The following is a 13,362-nucleotide window of genomic DNA, read 5'->3' on the forward strand; positions in this document are numbered from 1 at the left end:
GAGGGAGAAAGAGGGAACTTTAATTAAGAAATAGAGGGAGTAGATTTCCCTTCTCAGTGGTGACTCATTTTAAGAAAAGTATCTGTTTGATTCATGGCAGGGACTGAGGGGGCAGAGACATTTAGTGGCAGTTTGAAGGAGGACACGAGGCGCTCTCTGCAGCCCAAACATTACATAACACACCGTCACTGATGCAACGCCTGTACAATGCTCAACGCCTCCGAACATCATACAAATGCACAGGACTCCGCAGTAATCCTGCCTGCTGCATCCTACATGATCAATTTTCCCCACCATTTATCGCCCATATGCTGCCAGACAGCACACTGAATCCCTCTACACGTCAAAATACCCAAATACGTTTATTCTAATCCCAATAACCACAATAAGACATCTTTCAATATTTCTAAAACTATAAACAAAACAAAAAACTAGAGAAAAATAGGAAAAAAATCCTTGCAAATGATCTACTAGGGAGCAGAAATGAGAAGAGAGAGAGTGGAGGGAGTGAATATGAGATGTGATGGGGTAAGTATGAACCAGGCGAGGAGGGGGGGGGGCTAAGTAGATGAAGATCAAGGAGCTGTGTTTAGAGGAAGTGACAGAGGAGAGGAAAGAATGGCTGGGAAGGAGCCAAGATTGAGAATGAGAGGGCTGAAGTGTCGAGGGAGAGCGGATGAAAAAGAGCATGAGATAGTTGTTGGAGGAGGAGAAGAGCTGTGTGAAACAATACAGGGATAAAGCACACTTGGGATGGAGGAGTGGATAAAAAGGGGGAGAGGGGGAGGAAAGCTGATAGAAAGCAAGAGATTTTAAAAAAAAGTGGTGTGGAGAGTGTGATGGGTGGATGAAAAGGAGAATGAAGAGGAGGAAGTGAAGGAGAAATACTGAAGGACTCACAACATGAAGTCTTGCTCCCAGCTGGGCAAGTTGCCCCGGACAGCGATGGTTGTGCTCTTCACATTTTGCACCTTAAGTGTCACATAAGTGTTGAACTTCTCTGTGAGGGAAGAGGAATGGAGAAAGAGATGTGTTACCATGAAAAAAAACCCCAAAAACTAGAAACGACTAAAAAGGAGTCTCTGCGACATACAGACACTGTCAATCTACAAAACCGTTCACTTCCTTTCACTGCATCCTCATTCTGCTAAAAGGATCACGCCACAACACAGCAAGTCTTTCCTTGTGTACCTTCTTTTATGTCCAAGCTCTCAGGTCTTACCTTGGGGTCCATCCAGCTTGGCTTTTTTCACTGTGGAAACACAGAGAGGGACATGGTGACACACGGGAACGCCATCTGTTTTCAGGCTTATATGTCCTCTGCTTTTACACTGAGAGCAGAAAACCAGAAGATGCTACATAAGATGATACAGACAAGATGATACATAATCATTAAAAAGTATTTAACCTCAAACTCATGGCTCGAACCGCAAAAAAAACAAAACAATATGCGACATGAAAACATTGATAAATAGACATATTTTCTAATTTATTGTCCAACGTGTGCAAAGAGACAGAGGTTGTCAAGCACATATTCACACACATAACATGTGTGGGCTCAGGAAAGCAAAAATTAAGTTATGCAGATTTAGACTAAAAGAGCTGAGCTTAATTAGGTGCATGGAAACTTGGCACAGAGCGTGGAGGCAAAATCCAAGAACACCGCACCTTTGAAACATGGATATCCAACTGTGCTGCATCCACAAACAGAATATACAACACAAAACCTTCAAAATCACATAGCTACACATTCATTACTTACAATTTCACATCGATCGAAAGTTCACTTGTTATGAATTGAGTTATTTATCAATTATTATTCAGCACATTCAGCATAAAAGCTAAAATACAAGGGATAGTTTTGGGAATGTCTTCCTCGTAGAAGTACTTCCCACCTCTATCAAACACAATCTGTCAATGGGTTTTAAAGCATGCATTTAAAACCCGGGCTCCGTCTCTGCAGCACTGTTTTACCAGCCTTGACGTAACTCGCATACATTTTTAATGCTCCACTACTCTCCACCAAGCGCATACACACACACACACACACACAAGGAGATTCACACACCACACTGCAGATGTGTGCACATCAGACACACGTTTACATAATAAGAAACAAAGTCAAGTTTACTGCATTATATAACCAAACCTGAATCTTATTCCCACCTCCAAACCACACCAAATCCTGACTTGCCTCAAAACATTCTCCGCAGGCTCACCTAAAAGGAAAATTGCTTCAAGTGAGCAAGGTTATTTTTAATTCCTCTATCTCAACCCTTTTTAGAACTTTCCCGCACAGCACAGAACGACTCAAGCCGCACCTGCAGCTTGTGCCGTGCTGTCTGTTACGTCAGCAGGCAGAGATGCACACACACGTGCATAAATGCTATGGATCACTCCCATACAGCCCACCTGCAGTAGGGATGAACATATTCATCTCTGCTTTCACCCCACCTCAACAACCCTGTGGAGGACTCGGCATATACAGCACAAAAATCCTTACCATCGTGTCAAAATTTCCACTTCAGTTTTTGAAAAAGCACAATTCAAATAACTCTACATTCAGCAGAGATGTCCAAAAAGACGCCACGGTCTGCATCACATTCAGCAGCTGGTCGCACTCTTGAGGAAGATTACATCCAATCGGATGTTCCTCTTTATGTATGTCTACTCTGACACAGAGAGTTGTAACTGTACGTGAGGATGATCAATAAAAAAAGGAGCTGGATTCAGTGGCATAAGAGAGAGGCTTAATGTTAGGACGCAATCATAAATCTCTCTGACAGGCTGAGTAATGATGAAGAATACAACAGGCACCTACAAACAGCTGTTTATCACAAGTGAATGCATGTAAGCAGGAAATACAAGACACATTTACTGTATATGTACAATATACGTTCCCACAATGCATAAGGTTTCCAACAGTGGATCAGTTGGCTGAAATGTAGGTTATGGGTGAGAAGCCGGGCGATGGAAAACGAGGTCAGAGCTATATCTGACCATTCCCATGTGATTAAATGATTTGACAAGGATGTAACAAATCAAAAAGTGTTGAGTTTTCATCAATCAGAGGATACTGAGACCAATCTGAAGGACTCAACGGTAAATTTTGTTCAGCAACTTCATTCAGGAAGTACCTCTGACACAGCAGACACTGACTTATCGGAGCTAAGCAGGTTGCCAAGAAAACCGAAACCTGACAGGGAATCAAGGAGATCCTTCAACTTGAACTGTGAGGGAATATATGTTGGGGAGTGGCAGAAGTGACTTCAGCCACCAAATGAGAAAATGAGGGACGCCTTGATTCAGAAAGACAGCAGGCCTGTTCTGGAGGATCACATACAAATAGATATCTGCAGTGTTCCAAGACAATAGGAAAACTGAACTTCACCTACAGGGAAAAAAAAAAAAAGGAACATTTTTCAGAGTTAATCTGCCTCTGAATTCTGCTTTGTTGGCAGATGCGCCAAAGAAATGCTGCCTATTCAGGAGGCACAAAGTACTGTGGAGGCCAGAAATAGCTCCAGTCAGGTAAGCATGAATGATGTAACCGGAACAGAGAGAGGGCTCTCTGCCAAGTCTCGTAGTCTACAGCATCGACAGCTGCAGCCAGTGTTTATGAATGAATGACTTTCAGGGTCTTAATGACACTTGGGACTGACTCAGAGCAGAGACAGTCAGAGGGTGGACCTGGCGGGATGGGATGAGGTGGGGTAGCATCTATAAAAAGCTTGGCATTTAAAAAAGGTGACCTTAAAAGCCCCTTAAATGTAGAAACACTCACATTGCCATTATTCCATCAGAGTCATTGTCAGCTCTACCATAGCCAGCATACACAGAGTGATGCTGTCTTAAAGCTATTAGTCAAACGGTCAATGTCAGCCCCACTTTTTGTCATATCTAACTAATAGATGCATATTGGACAAAACAAGCAGTTTGAACACTTCAGTTTAATTGTAATGATGCAATAATGGTGCACGACCTTTTCCGTGGCAGCTTCCTTGCCACTGGAAAAGCAAGAAAAGAGTATTCTGCTTGTAGAGATCCCACTCATGCTGTGTAACTGTGATGTCCAACTGGGTCTCTTGATCATTAGTCCCACTCAATCTTTCTGTACTTCAACATTTCAAAATGTCTAATCTGAAGAAATGTCACTTTTTGACGCTGGAAATTGTGACATGTTTTCCATCTCAATACTCCAAAGCTCACTAGGATGTCTTCAAAAGTCTCCCACTGTCCAAGACTTCAGTCAGTTTTCTATCAGACTTAGAAATGCAGTGCATCTTGAAAAGACAAATGCAGGAAGCAGATATGTGCAAATAATCAGTTACTGAAATAGCTGGCAGTTGGTAGCTTTTGATTAAACTAATAGTCTCTGCTTTAATTGGCATGTTTAACTATTTCCTGACATATGTGACATCATAGGACATCACAGAACAACAATTCATCTATAAATTGATAAATGTACAGCAGATTATATAATAGGCATTTCTTCCAGTCTTAAAAAGAATCCTGGTGGGCAGTTTCTGGTTTTGTGTGGATATGCTCTGTTTAAAATCCCTAAATTGTGAACAACTGACATATCAAAAAACATTGAAGTCACTGTGTCTGCGGGTACCAAACTGATCCCACACAAAAACATCTTATTTCAGACAAGTGTCTCCACAGTTTTGTCGATTCAGCTGCTAATCAGTCCAACAAAATACTATGAACGCATACTCCTTCAGTTACTGGTGAGAGCCCTCAGCTTCCCCCCCTCTCACTTCACCCTGAACGGGAAGCTGTGGCGTTACTATATGAGCAATCCCAGCAGATGCTTCATCATACCGTGAGGCAACAGTATCAGCATCAGGTGCTTTTAGGGAGTGTGTTGGAAAGAGGTGACGCATCGCTTTGGGGGAAAACGCGGAGGAGTGACGTGCACCTCCAGCCGGGTGCCAGTATTCCCTCGGTACAGCGGAGCGGCAAAGGGGAGCGGCGCGCGGTGCGGCAGCGGCAGGGGCTTTTCCTCGTCCTCCTCCTCCTGCCCACGCATGAATGAGCAGAGAGGATACTCACGGCAGCTGCAACAGTGTTACCAAGGAGAGGAAACAGCGGTTCTCCCCTTGTATTTAGACATTCTTAGAAACTCAAATAGCCCTGTAATGTTTGCTCGTACTAACAGTCACGACACAACCCGCTCAGATTGTTGCCCCTCTTTTACTGCCACGTACAGACATATTTATCTCAGGTTAGACGGTGTATAAAACAAGCAGATAAACTGCAAAAAGTATCCCACTGACAATATAAGCGAGCTGCATCTGCTAAGAGCTGCCTTGTGAAATGACTATTCAGCACAAAGCCTCCGCTGCTCGGGCTGCACACACTTTTCCACGGAGCTGACAGCCCGCAGGCTCTGTCAGACAACTGGTGCAGTTCCACCGCGAGCAAGTGATACTTCAATAACATCCAACACAACGGCTGTCAGAGTAGCTTTCCTTCCTTACCTCCCACACACAGCAGGGACATCTCTAAAAGCGGCGTGAGCGTCCCCGGCTGTCCTCTACTTGGTGGTTTGTTTGGTCAGTCAGTCGGTCTCTTCCTCACGAAAACTCAACCCGACAAAAGCGTTGCCCTGAACAGTAACAGGAATTAAACCATCTCAGGCGCGCTCGTCTCTTGCTCTGCAGGGCTGTTGCTCCTTATACAGGACAGGACAGACACGAGTGAATTCCTCGCCCCCCCTCCCTGCTTCCTCCTCTGCATTGCCTCAGCTCTCCACCGCTGCTACTCCTGCGCGCACAGCCATCTTGTTTCAGCAGCATCCAGCAACCCGCTCCGCGCGAGGACAACTCCCCCGTGCCGTGCCGCGCCGCCCTGACGTCACGGTTGATGAGTAGCAGGCAGAAAAAGCCTCGTGCCTCGAGCTGGCCTGCAGGGAGGAAAGTGAGACGGGATGGGGCTGAATTAATATCGTCCTGATAGATGTAGTGTACTGAATGAACAATATGGTGACAAGGAATTTCATTCATTGTTTCAAGGCATTTTGACTAAAAAGGGGGGTCATATGCCAAAATCTGGTTTTAAGAGTTCATTCAGTGCCCACAATGTGTTTTACTAAGTATCCTATCTTAAAATCATGCTAATCAATGTTGTATGAAAATGTGACATAGAAAATTAATGTTAACTCATCCTAATGGTACCAAATGGGGTCATTACATAACAAGGAAAATTAAATCTGAAGGGTCAATGAATTACATGACCTGAGGTAAATTTTAGGCCTGCATTAATCTGGAAAAATATGAATCTTTTTTGACCTATCAGAATAATTCTTATTGTCTCAAGCTGTGACCTTTTGTTACGTACAGTGACCTCTCAAAATCATTTGATAGAATAATAAGAAAATACTGTATTGCCCACCAGATGAGGCAGATGTTTGGGTGGGATTCTTAATTTTGTGGTCACTGATGAGAATAGACATGCAAAATTCCAGAGTTACATTAAACTTTCTTCACAATAGTACTATATTGACTCTGTTTGTGGGCGGCTCGGAAAATATTAGCATGTCTCGTGTCTGTTTTGTCATGCTGATGAAGAAAGTGTGACACTTGATTTGAGACAGAAAGGGAGATCTGCTGAGGAATGGGAGTTATCAAACGTGCATCCCTCAAGAGCTGAGTCTGTCAAAGGATGACAAGAGAGAAAAGATGACTCGTAAACAAAGACGATTCAGTTGACTAGGACATGAGGAGATTAAACACATGCGTTGATTTGGGACAAACTTGCTGTAAACAACATAGACTTTTATAACACACAATGAGTATATTGAAACGCATCTCTGAAAACGTTGCCACACTGTGTGAAATATGAATAAAACACAGAGTAGTTATTTACATGTTAATTGAGTTTTGTATGTTAAACTGAAAGACACGTGTCTCAAAAAATGTCACCTCTTCTCTTAGTCTTCAAACAGAGGGGATTGCGTGAGATTCTACATTCACAGAGCAAAATATTTTCTTTTTCTTAAATTTCAGCTGCTCAATAGCTTAGGTCCTCCTTTGTCATCATTTTTATTTCTCAAATACATTCCATTTTGTGGCAGGTATTGACTTTAGGCAGGACAGCTTTGTGATACATACAGAATGTGGCTTGGCAGTGCATTTCTGAAATAAGCGAAACCCGCTCCGAGCTTTGGTGCCTTCATCGAAGTGCAAGTTACCAATGCCATGTGCACTGATCATTTGTACACCAATACATCATCACAGATGCAGTTTTTTTGTGAAGTGCAATCTACCTATACCAAGCCGGATGATGCTCCTTTAACGAGAAGCCATTTCATTGGTCACATCACTGGATATTTTCCACTTCACATTTGTCCATCTTAAATTAGCTCAGAACAACAGAAAGCAAAAGCATTTTCTCTCCAATGTGAGGTTTTATTTGTATTTTTGGATGCTGGAACAAACCACGCCCATTGACTCTCTGTTTCTAATACAGAGCTTCCAGATGATTACAGCTGTTCAGCATTGGTTTTTGTTGCTTGGTCCTTCGTGTACATAGTTCACCAATATATATGAGTCTTTGATCAAGTCCAGAACCTCTTTTTAAATGTGGCATCATAATGATAACGAGAGCACGTATTTTTCAAAATACAATGACGTTTTCTCAGTTTCAGCTTTTGATATGTTGTGTCAATTAAATACGTATAGTGGATTATTCAGTTTTTACTGACATTATACACAGACATATTGTATGTCCAACATATTTGGAAAAGAGGTTAGAAAATGAGTGCAATAAAATGTTTCTGTGGCTTTTAGCAGCAGTTCATGAGTAGGATGTTGAACAATAACATTGTTTATTATTTGTCATCATTATTACTGGCAAATTCTGTTTCTTTCAGACGGAAAACATTCATATTTGAGCCTTATGGTCTAATGTTACAAATATCTAATTCATAACCACCGCTTTGACGCTTTTTACGTTTATTTTGTTGTTGTTTTAACAGAAGAAATACATTATGTTATTTCGTCTGTCGTGTTGTGTGATTATTAATCATGTGAGTCTTGAATCTTGACACGAAGAAAACCTATTGTCGGTAATGAGGGCAGCTCGCAGTACAGGTAACTAACGCCAGGGGGAAACGTCAAGCAGATATCACTGTCTGGACTACTGGAAATACAAAAAGTGATAAAGTGTGTTGTTTACGCCTACGCCAAGTTCAAGATGGCCGCTGGAGACAACAGTGGCAGGCCTCCTTGCCTTAGTTTCTCCGGCCCGGGTCCTCTGGGAAACAGCCAGCCGAGCAACAGCGTTTTCTCTATGCCAGCATCGAACGGGGGAGCGGTCGGTGCCGCTGGGGGAGCACAGGGACCAGCGAGGCGTCCCAACCCGCAGCTGGGGCCTGGCGGGGGAGACTGCAACGGTGTTTCGACCGGAGCTCCACCGACTGCGCAGAACAGGCTGCAGCAGCCCGCTGCGGCAGCTGGAGCCATGGCCACCCCGGCGTCCAACATGGCAACCACCGCAGCGTCAAACGCTTCCCAGGCGACGGCACCGACCGCCACCCCGGCTGCCGCGTCTGTGTTAGTGTACCGAGAGCCAGTGTACAACTGGCAGGCAACGAAGAGCACCGTAAAGGAACGGTTTGCGTTCCTGTTCAACAACGAGGTGCTCAGTGACGTTCATTTTCTGGTGGGCAAAGGAATGGGCGTTCAGAGAATACCTGCACACAGGTAAGATAACTAGCATCAACACGAGCGCTCTGACGTCAGCTTATTGATTGTGTGAACCGGAACGAGCTGATTCCCCCCCTTCTCCCTCCCCCCCCTCTCTTTGTTGCTGCGGTCTGTTGACATTGACAGGTTTGTTCTGGCCGTGGGGAGCGCAGTGTTCGATGCCATGTTTAACGGTGGGATGGCGACCACATCAACGGAGATCGAGCTTCCTGACGTGGAACCAGCTGCTTTTCTGGCCCTGCTAAAGTAAGTGTCATGTAACATAATTTGGCATTTTGTCAAAGGCGGTGTGGTATTTAAAGGCACCGCAAGGGGGTGTGGTATTTACCACTCACTGCACATGCTCCACTAATTATATTTTGAGTTCCACCCAAGAACAAGCTGGTCAAACCTGATCTTAATTTGACCGTATTCAGTAGAAAAAAACATAATCGTCATTGTCTGCGAATTCTTCTGCAGGTTTCTGTACTCTGATGAAGTCCAGATCGGACCTGAGACTGTGATGACCACACTCTATACTGCTAAGAAGTATGCAGTTCCAGCCCTGGAGGCTCACTGTGTCGAGTTCCTCAAGAAAAACCTCAGAGCGGACAATGCTTTCATGCTGCTTACACAGGTCAGCCATCCTGATTTCAGACTGTTTTTTTGGGTTTTTTTCTCCGACTCATTGCATTAATGAACATGCTGTAAGTGTCCACTTAATGAAAAACTACAAGCTCCTGCAGGTTAATTAATTTTTATTGTCCTTCTGGTAGTTTAAACAGAATACTATTTATTGATGGAATTTTCTAGCATTAAACTTAGCAACAGTAAAGCACTTGCTGAGTTGTTCGTTTAAGTGTCAGTTTTTAACTTGGCCGTGCACTGAAAAAACAAAACAATGTTGTGTTCTTTGTTTCAGGCGCGATTGTTTGATGAGCCACAGCTTGCCAGCCTCTGTTTAGAGAACATTGATAAGAACACTGGGGACGCTCTTGCTGCCGAGGGATTCACAGATATAGATTTAGGTAAAGTGTCCTTGTATATGCTGTAACTATTGCTCCATGATGTAGTTAAGAACTACAGTCTGGCTGACAATTGATTATTCAACTTTCCCTCCATCAGATACACTGGTGGCAGTGCTGGAGAGGGACACTCTCGGCGTGAGAGAAGTGCGTTTGTTTGGAGCATCCGTGCGTTGGGCTGAGGCCGAAGCTCACAGGCAGCAGCTGCAGCCCACGCCCGAGAACAAGCGCAAAGTCCTGGGGAAAGCTCTCACACTCATCCGCTTCCCTCTCATGACCATTGAGGAGTTTGCTGCAGGTGAAGTGGAACTCAGTAAAAGAGTCACTTTATTTCTTGCTTTCTTTCCTGACATAAACACACGTACGTATCCTGTGATTCAGAACTCGATCTGCGTCTTTGGGGTCATCTCCTTTTTTTTTTTTTTCACTTCAGGTCCAGCCCAGTCGAATATTCTGACTGACAGAGAGGTGGTGAGTCTGTTCCTCCACTTCACGGTAAACCCAAAGCCCCGCGTCGAATTCATCGACCGGCCTCGCTGCTGTCTCCGCGGGAAGGAGTGCAGCATCACACGTTTCGGTCAGGTGGAGAGCCGCTGGGGCTACAGTGGGACAAGCGACCGCATACGGTGAGTTGATGGCAGAGCACTGCGACACTGGCACCCAATCTTTGTTTCTTTTTTCACATAAATAAGACTCACACATTAGTGTGATGACACCACATAGAGATCGACAGTAGTCAATTATTATTTGGGCATAAATGAGATGTATGTTGACAGAAAAATCAGTTTGTTAAATCTCTTGAAATTTAGATAGAAATGCATCTATTGATTTTTAGCATACGCAAATTCCCACTTCCACCAAGCCTAAAATGTGCGATTTGAAGTCACTTTAGTAGTTCAAACTTTATTCATAGCAACTGTTTTGTTCTGCCTCCGACAGCAGAGACAGAAGAGTTAGAGAGCAGAGTCAGCGTGCCTGCAGCTGGGGAGCAAAGGCTCGCTCACAGTCTGCCAAAAACATCACTTGATAAGTGAAATGAGGTGAACTGAGAGGAGCTGATGAGCCATTGTCGCCGCTGTGTGAGAGTGAGAGGGATGTTTATCCCACAAGTAAAGACGGTGTTCATGTACGCATTTAGAAAAAGAGTTACATTGGCATCTTAAAATGGAAAATTGAATATCTATCCATATCGTCATAGTCAAATTTTCATCGCCGAATGTTAGATCTTTGTTGGCAAAACAGTTGAAAGTGTAGTAGCACTAAAACTACTTTTTATCTTTAAAATCAAGCACAGAGGTCCCTAATAATGTGTTTCTAGTGCATCTAAACCACGCTGTTGATCGTATAGCCGAGGATATTCGTTTCAGTCTTTGCTGGCTTTCATTTAGTGACTGATAGTTGTGGTTCTACCAAAGCCCCAGTATAGTGCATCATTCTTCATGGCCGTGGCTCACTGCACCTCTGAGTTTACCGCTATGACACGCACAGCTGTATTTAAAGAGTCTGTCACATCCTTCCCTTCCTTAATCTGTTTCCGCTTTTCTTTTCTTCACAGGTTCTCCGTAAACAGAAGGATATTTGTGGTTGGATTTGGACTCTATGGCTCCATACACGGACCTACAGACTACCAAGTCAACATACAGGTACAGTCCACAGCTCCTTCCAGTCTGTACTGTCTTGATGTGATGCGTTTGTTTTTTTTCCATCTTATGATCATTGTCGTTGTTGTAGATCATTCACACAGACAGTAACACGGTGCTGGGACAGAATGACACAGGCTTCAGCTGTGATGGGTCAGCAAACACCTTCAGAGTCATGTTTAAAGAGCCTGTGGAGATTCTACCCAATGTCAACTACACTGCCTGTGCTACGCTTAAGGTCTGTGTAAAGTTGAAAGTAAACAATGCGTGGAACGGAATTGTGTATTTGTCATGTGTATTCATCTTCCTCTCTGTCTTACAGGGTCCAGACTCTCATTATGGGACTAAGGGAATGAGGAAGGTAACACATGAGTCATCATCCTCGGGCACAAAGACCTGCTTCACCTTCTGCTACGCAGCAGGCAACAACAACGGCACTTCGGTAGAAGACGGACAGATTCCTGAGGTCATCTTCTACACATAGTCACCTCAGACAATGCAGCGATCTTCCATCAAATGTGACAACCTGACATCAGCGCAGGTCCACACCTCAGCAGTCGAACTGGGGACTAATCTGTCAGACTTCCTACTTATCCCTCCACATGGTGAGCTACTGTTGGCCGAACAGGAGGACAAATAGCTGGACGGCAATGTGGGTCTCTCCATGGGGCCAAACCTGTCACTTTGTGTTGTAACGATGCCAGCCTCTGAAACAGACTCCACAGAAACCAAATCCATGAGGGAGGGACCGGTCTCTCAGATTATTCACAGTATCTGTATCACTGCTTTGGATTGACGGCATAAGGCGTGACACTGAATTCTACTTAAACTGTATGGTTCTCCTTCCTGTACTCCTCTAGCATTAGTGCGAAGGAGAGTCACAACTGTATGAATGTACAGTTTCTCAGATTTGCCAAGACAAGATCATCATCAGCATTTAGTGCAGACTAGAGTTTCATTCAGCTCCACGTTAATTGCAACTTTCATAGAGTAAAAGACCTCATAAGGTTTATAAAATCTTGGCAAATTTGAACCAAGCTTCATATTAATCTGAAGAACATGATTACGTTGAGCTATTTTCCAGTTTCTACTTAACAGTACAATCTGTGATATCTCGTGTCCTTGCTTGGTAGTTGCCTATACCCAAGATACCTTGCACTTCTTTGCCTTGCATATGTTTATTTGGTTGCTCTATGGATGCACACTAACTCTTCAAATATGATTCTTTTTAGCTTTGTTTTTAAAATAAAAAAAAAAAGTGTGTGGAAGAGATTTCCTCCTTGGTGCAAAGTTAAAGGGTTGTATATTAAAGTGGCATTTATTAACATATATGTAACGACTTAAGTATTGATTAAAAAGTGAAGAAAAAGTGTTCTGGTGATTGTTTTATTTATTTCTTTGTTTTTTTTCAACCAAAATTCATGACTGCTCAAGTGTCATTTCTATGTGGTTTCTGCTATTCTACGTACTTGGGTTTAATTATTAAGATTTAGATCCAAATAGTATTGAAATCTGAGTGAGAACACCCTGTCAGGCTCCCACTGAGTTTATTACATCAGCCTCTCAGCTTCTGTGCTACACATACGGTAGATGGTTGAAGATTAAAATTAAATAGTTTTTATTAAGTGCTTTTTAACAAGTTAACAAGCAAATGCATTATGGTTCTATAAGCTCTTTTGTTTTTTTTTGCTGTCACAACTCAAGTGCGTGTTCTCTGGGATTCTGTTTTCTGTATTTTCATGAAGTAACTTCCTGAAATGCCTGCTGCTAACTCAGACGGGATATATTGGTTTGACTGGTGAGCTTAGGCACGAATGCTTTAGTTTTGATAAACCAGTTGGACCCAGACTACATTTTCTCTCGTGGAGAAAATGGGAAAAATAATTTCCCGTCGGAGTTGACGTTGGCTGCCTGTGAGCATTTTTCCGCACAGCTTCTTATCTAACCCACGGCCGTAGACAGAGTCAATGCATTTAAAAAACATATTTAAGAAGGAAGATTTCC

General features: G+C 43.3%; 2 protein-coding genes across 2 annotated transcripts in view; one reads left to right on the plus strand and one right to left on the minus strand.

Annotated features, from left to right (window-relative positions):
* LOC140269490 (protein unc-13 homolog A-like) overlaps positions 1-5,819 on the minus strand; it is a 30,733-nt gene extending 24,914 nt beyond the window's left edge. Inside the window, exons 1-3 of the mRNA XM_072364611.1 lie at positions 5,487-5,819; positions 1,223-1,252; positions 901-1,000 (exon numbers count right to left, since the gene is read on the minus strand). Coding sequence (XP_072220712.1) covers positions 901-1,000; positions 1,223-1,252; positions 5,487-5,508 — 152 coding nt within the window. The 5' untranslated portion in view covers positions 5,509-5,819. The remainder of the gene's footprint in view (positions 1-900; positions 1,001-1,222; positions 1,253-5,486) is intronic.
* Positions 5,820-8,172: 2,353 nt separating this feature from the next.
* Positions 8,173-12,739, plus strand: LOC140268615 (BTB/POZ domain-containing protein 2-like). Its single transcript, XM_072363548.1, has 9 exons — positions 8,173-8,711; positions 8,841-8,960; positions 9,174-9,330; positions 9,616-9,721; positions 9,819-10,016; positions 10,152-10,344; positions 11,274-11,361; positions 11,450-11,596; positions 11,681-12,739. The coding sequence occupies exons 1-9, from the start codon at positions 8,203-8,205 to the stop codon at positions 11,840-11,842; spliced, it is 1,680 nt and encodes a 559-aa protein (XP_072219649.1). The 5' UTR covers positions 8,173-8,202; the 3' UTR covers positions 11,843-12,739.
* Positions 12,740-13,362: the final 623 nt, after the last annotated feature.

The sequence above is a fragment of the Leuresthes tenuis genome, unplaced genomic scaffold (genome assembly GCF_036924035.1).
Source record: "Leuresthes tenuis unplaced genomic scaffold, fLeuTen1.0.hap1 SCAF_14, whole genome shotgun sequence".
In the NCBI taxonomy this organism is placed as follows: Eukaryota; Metazoa; Chordata; class Actinopteri; order Atheriniformes; family Atherinopsidae; genus Leuresthes; species Leuresthes tenuis.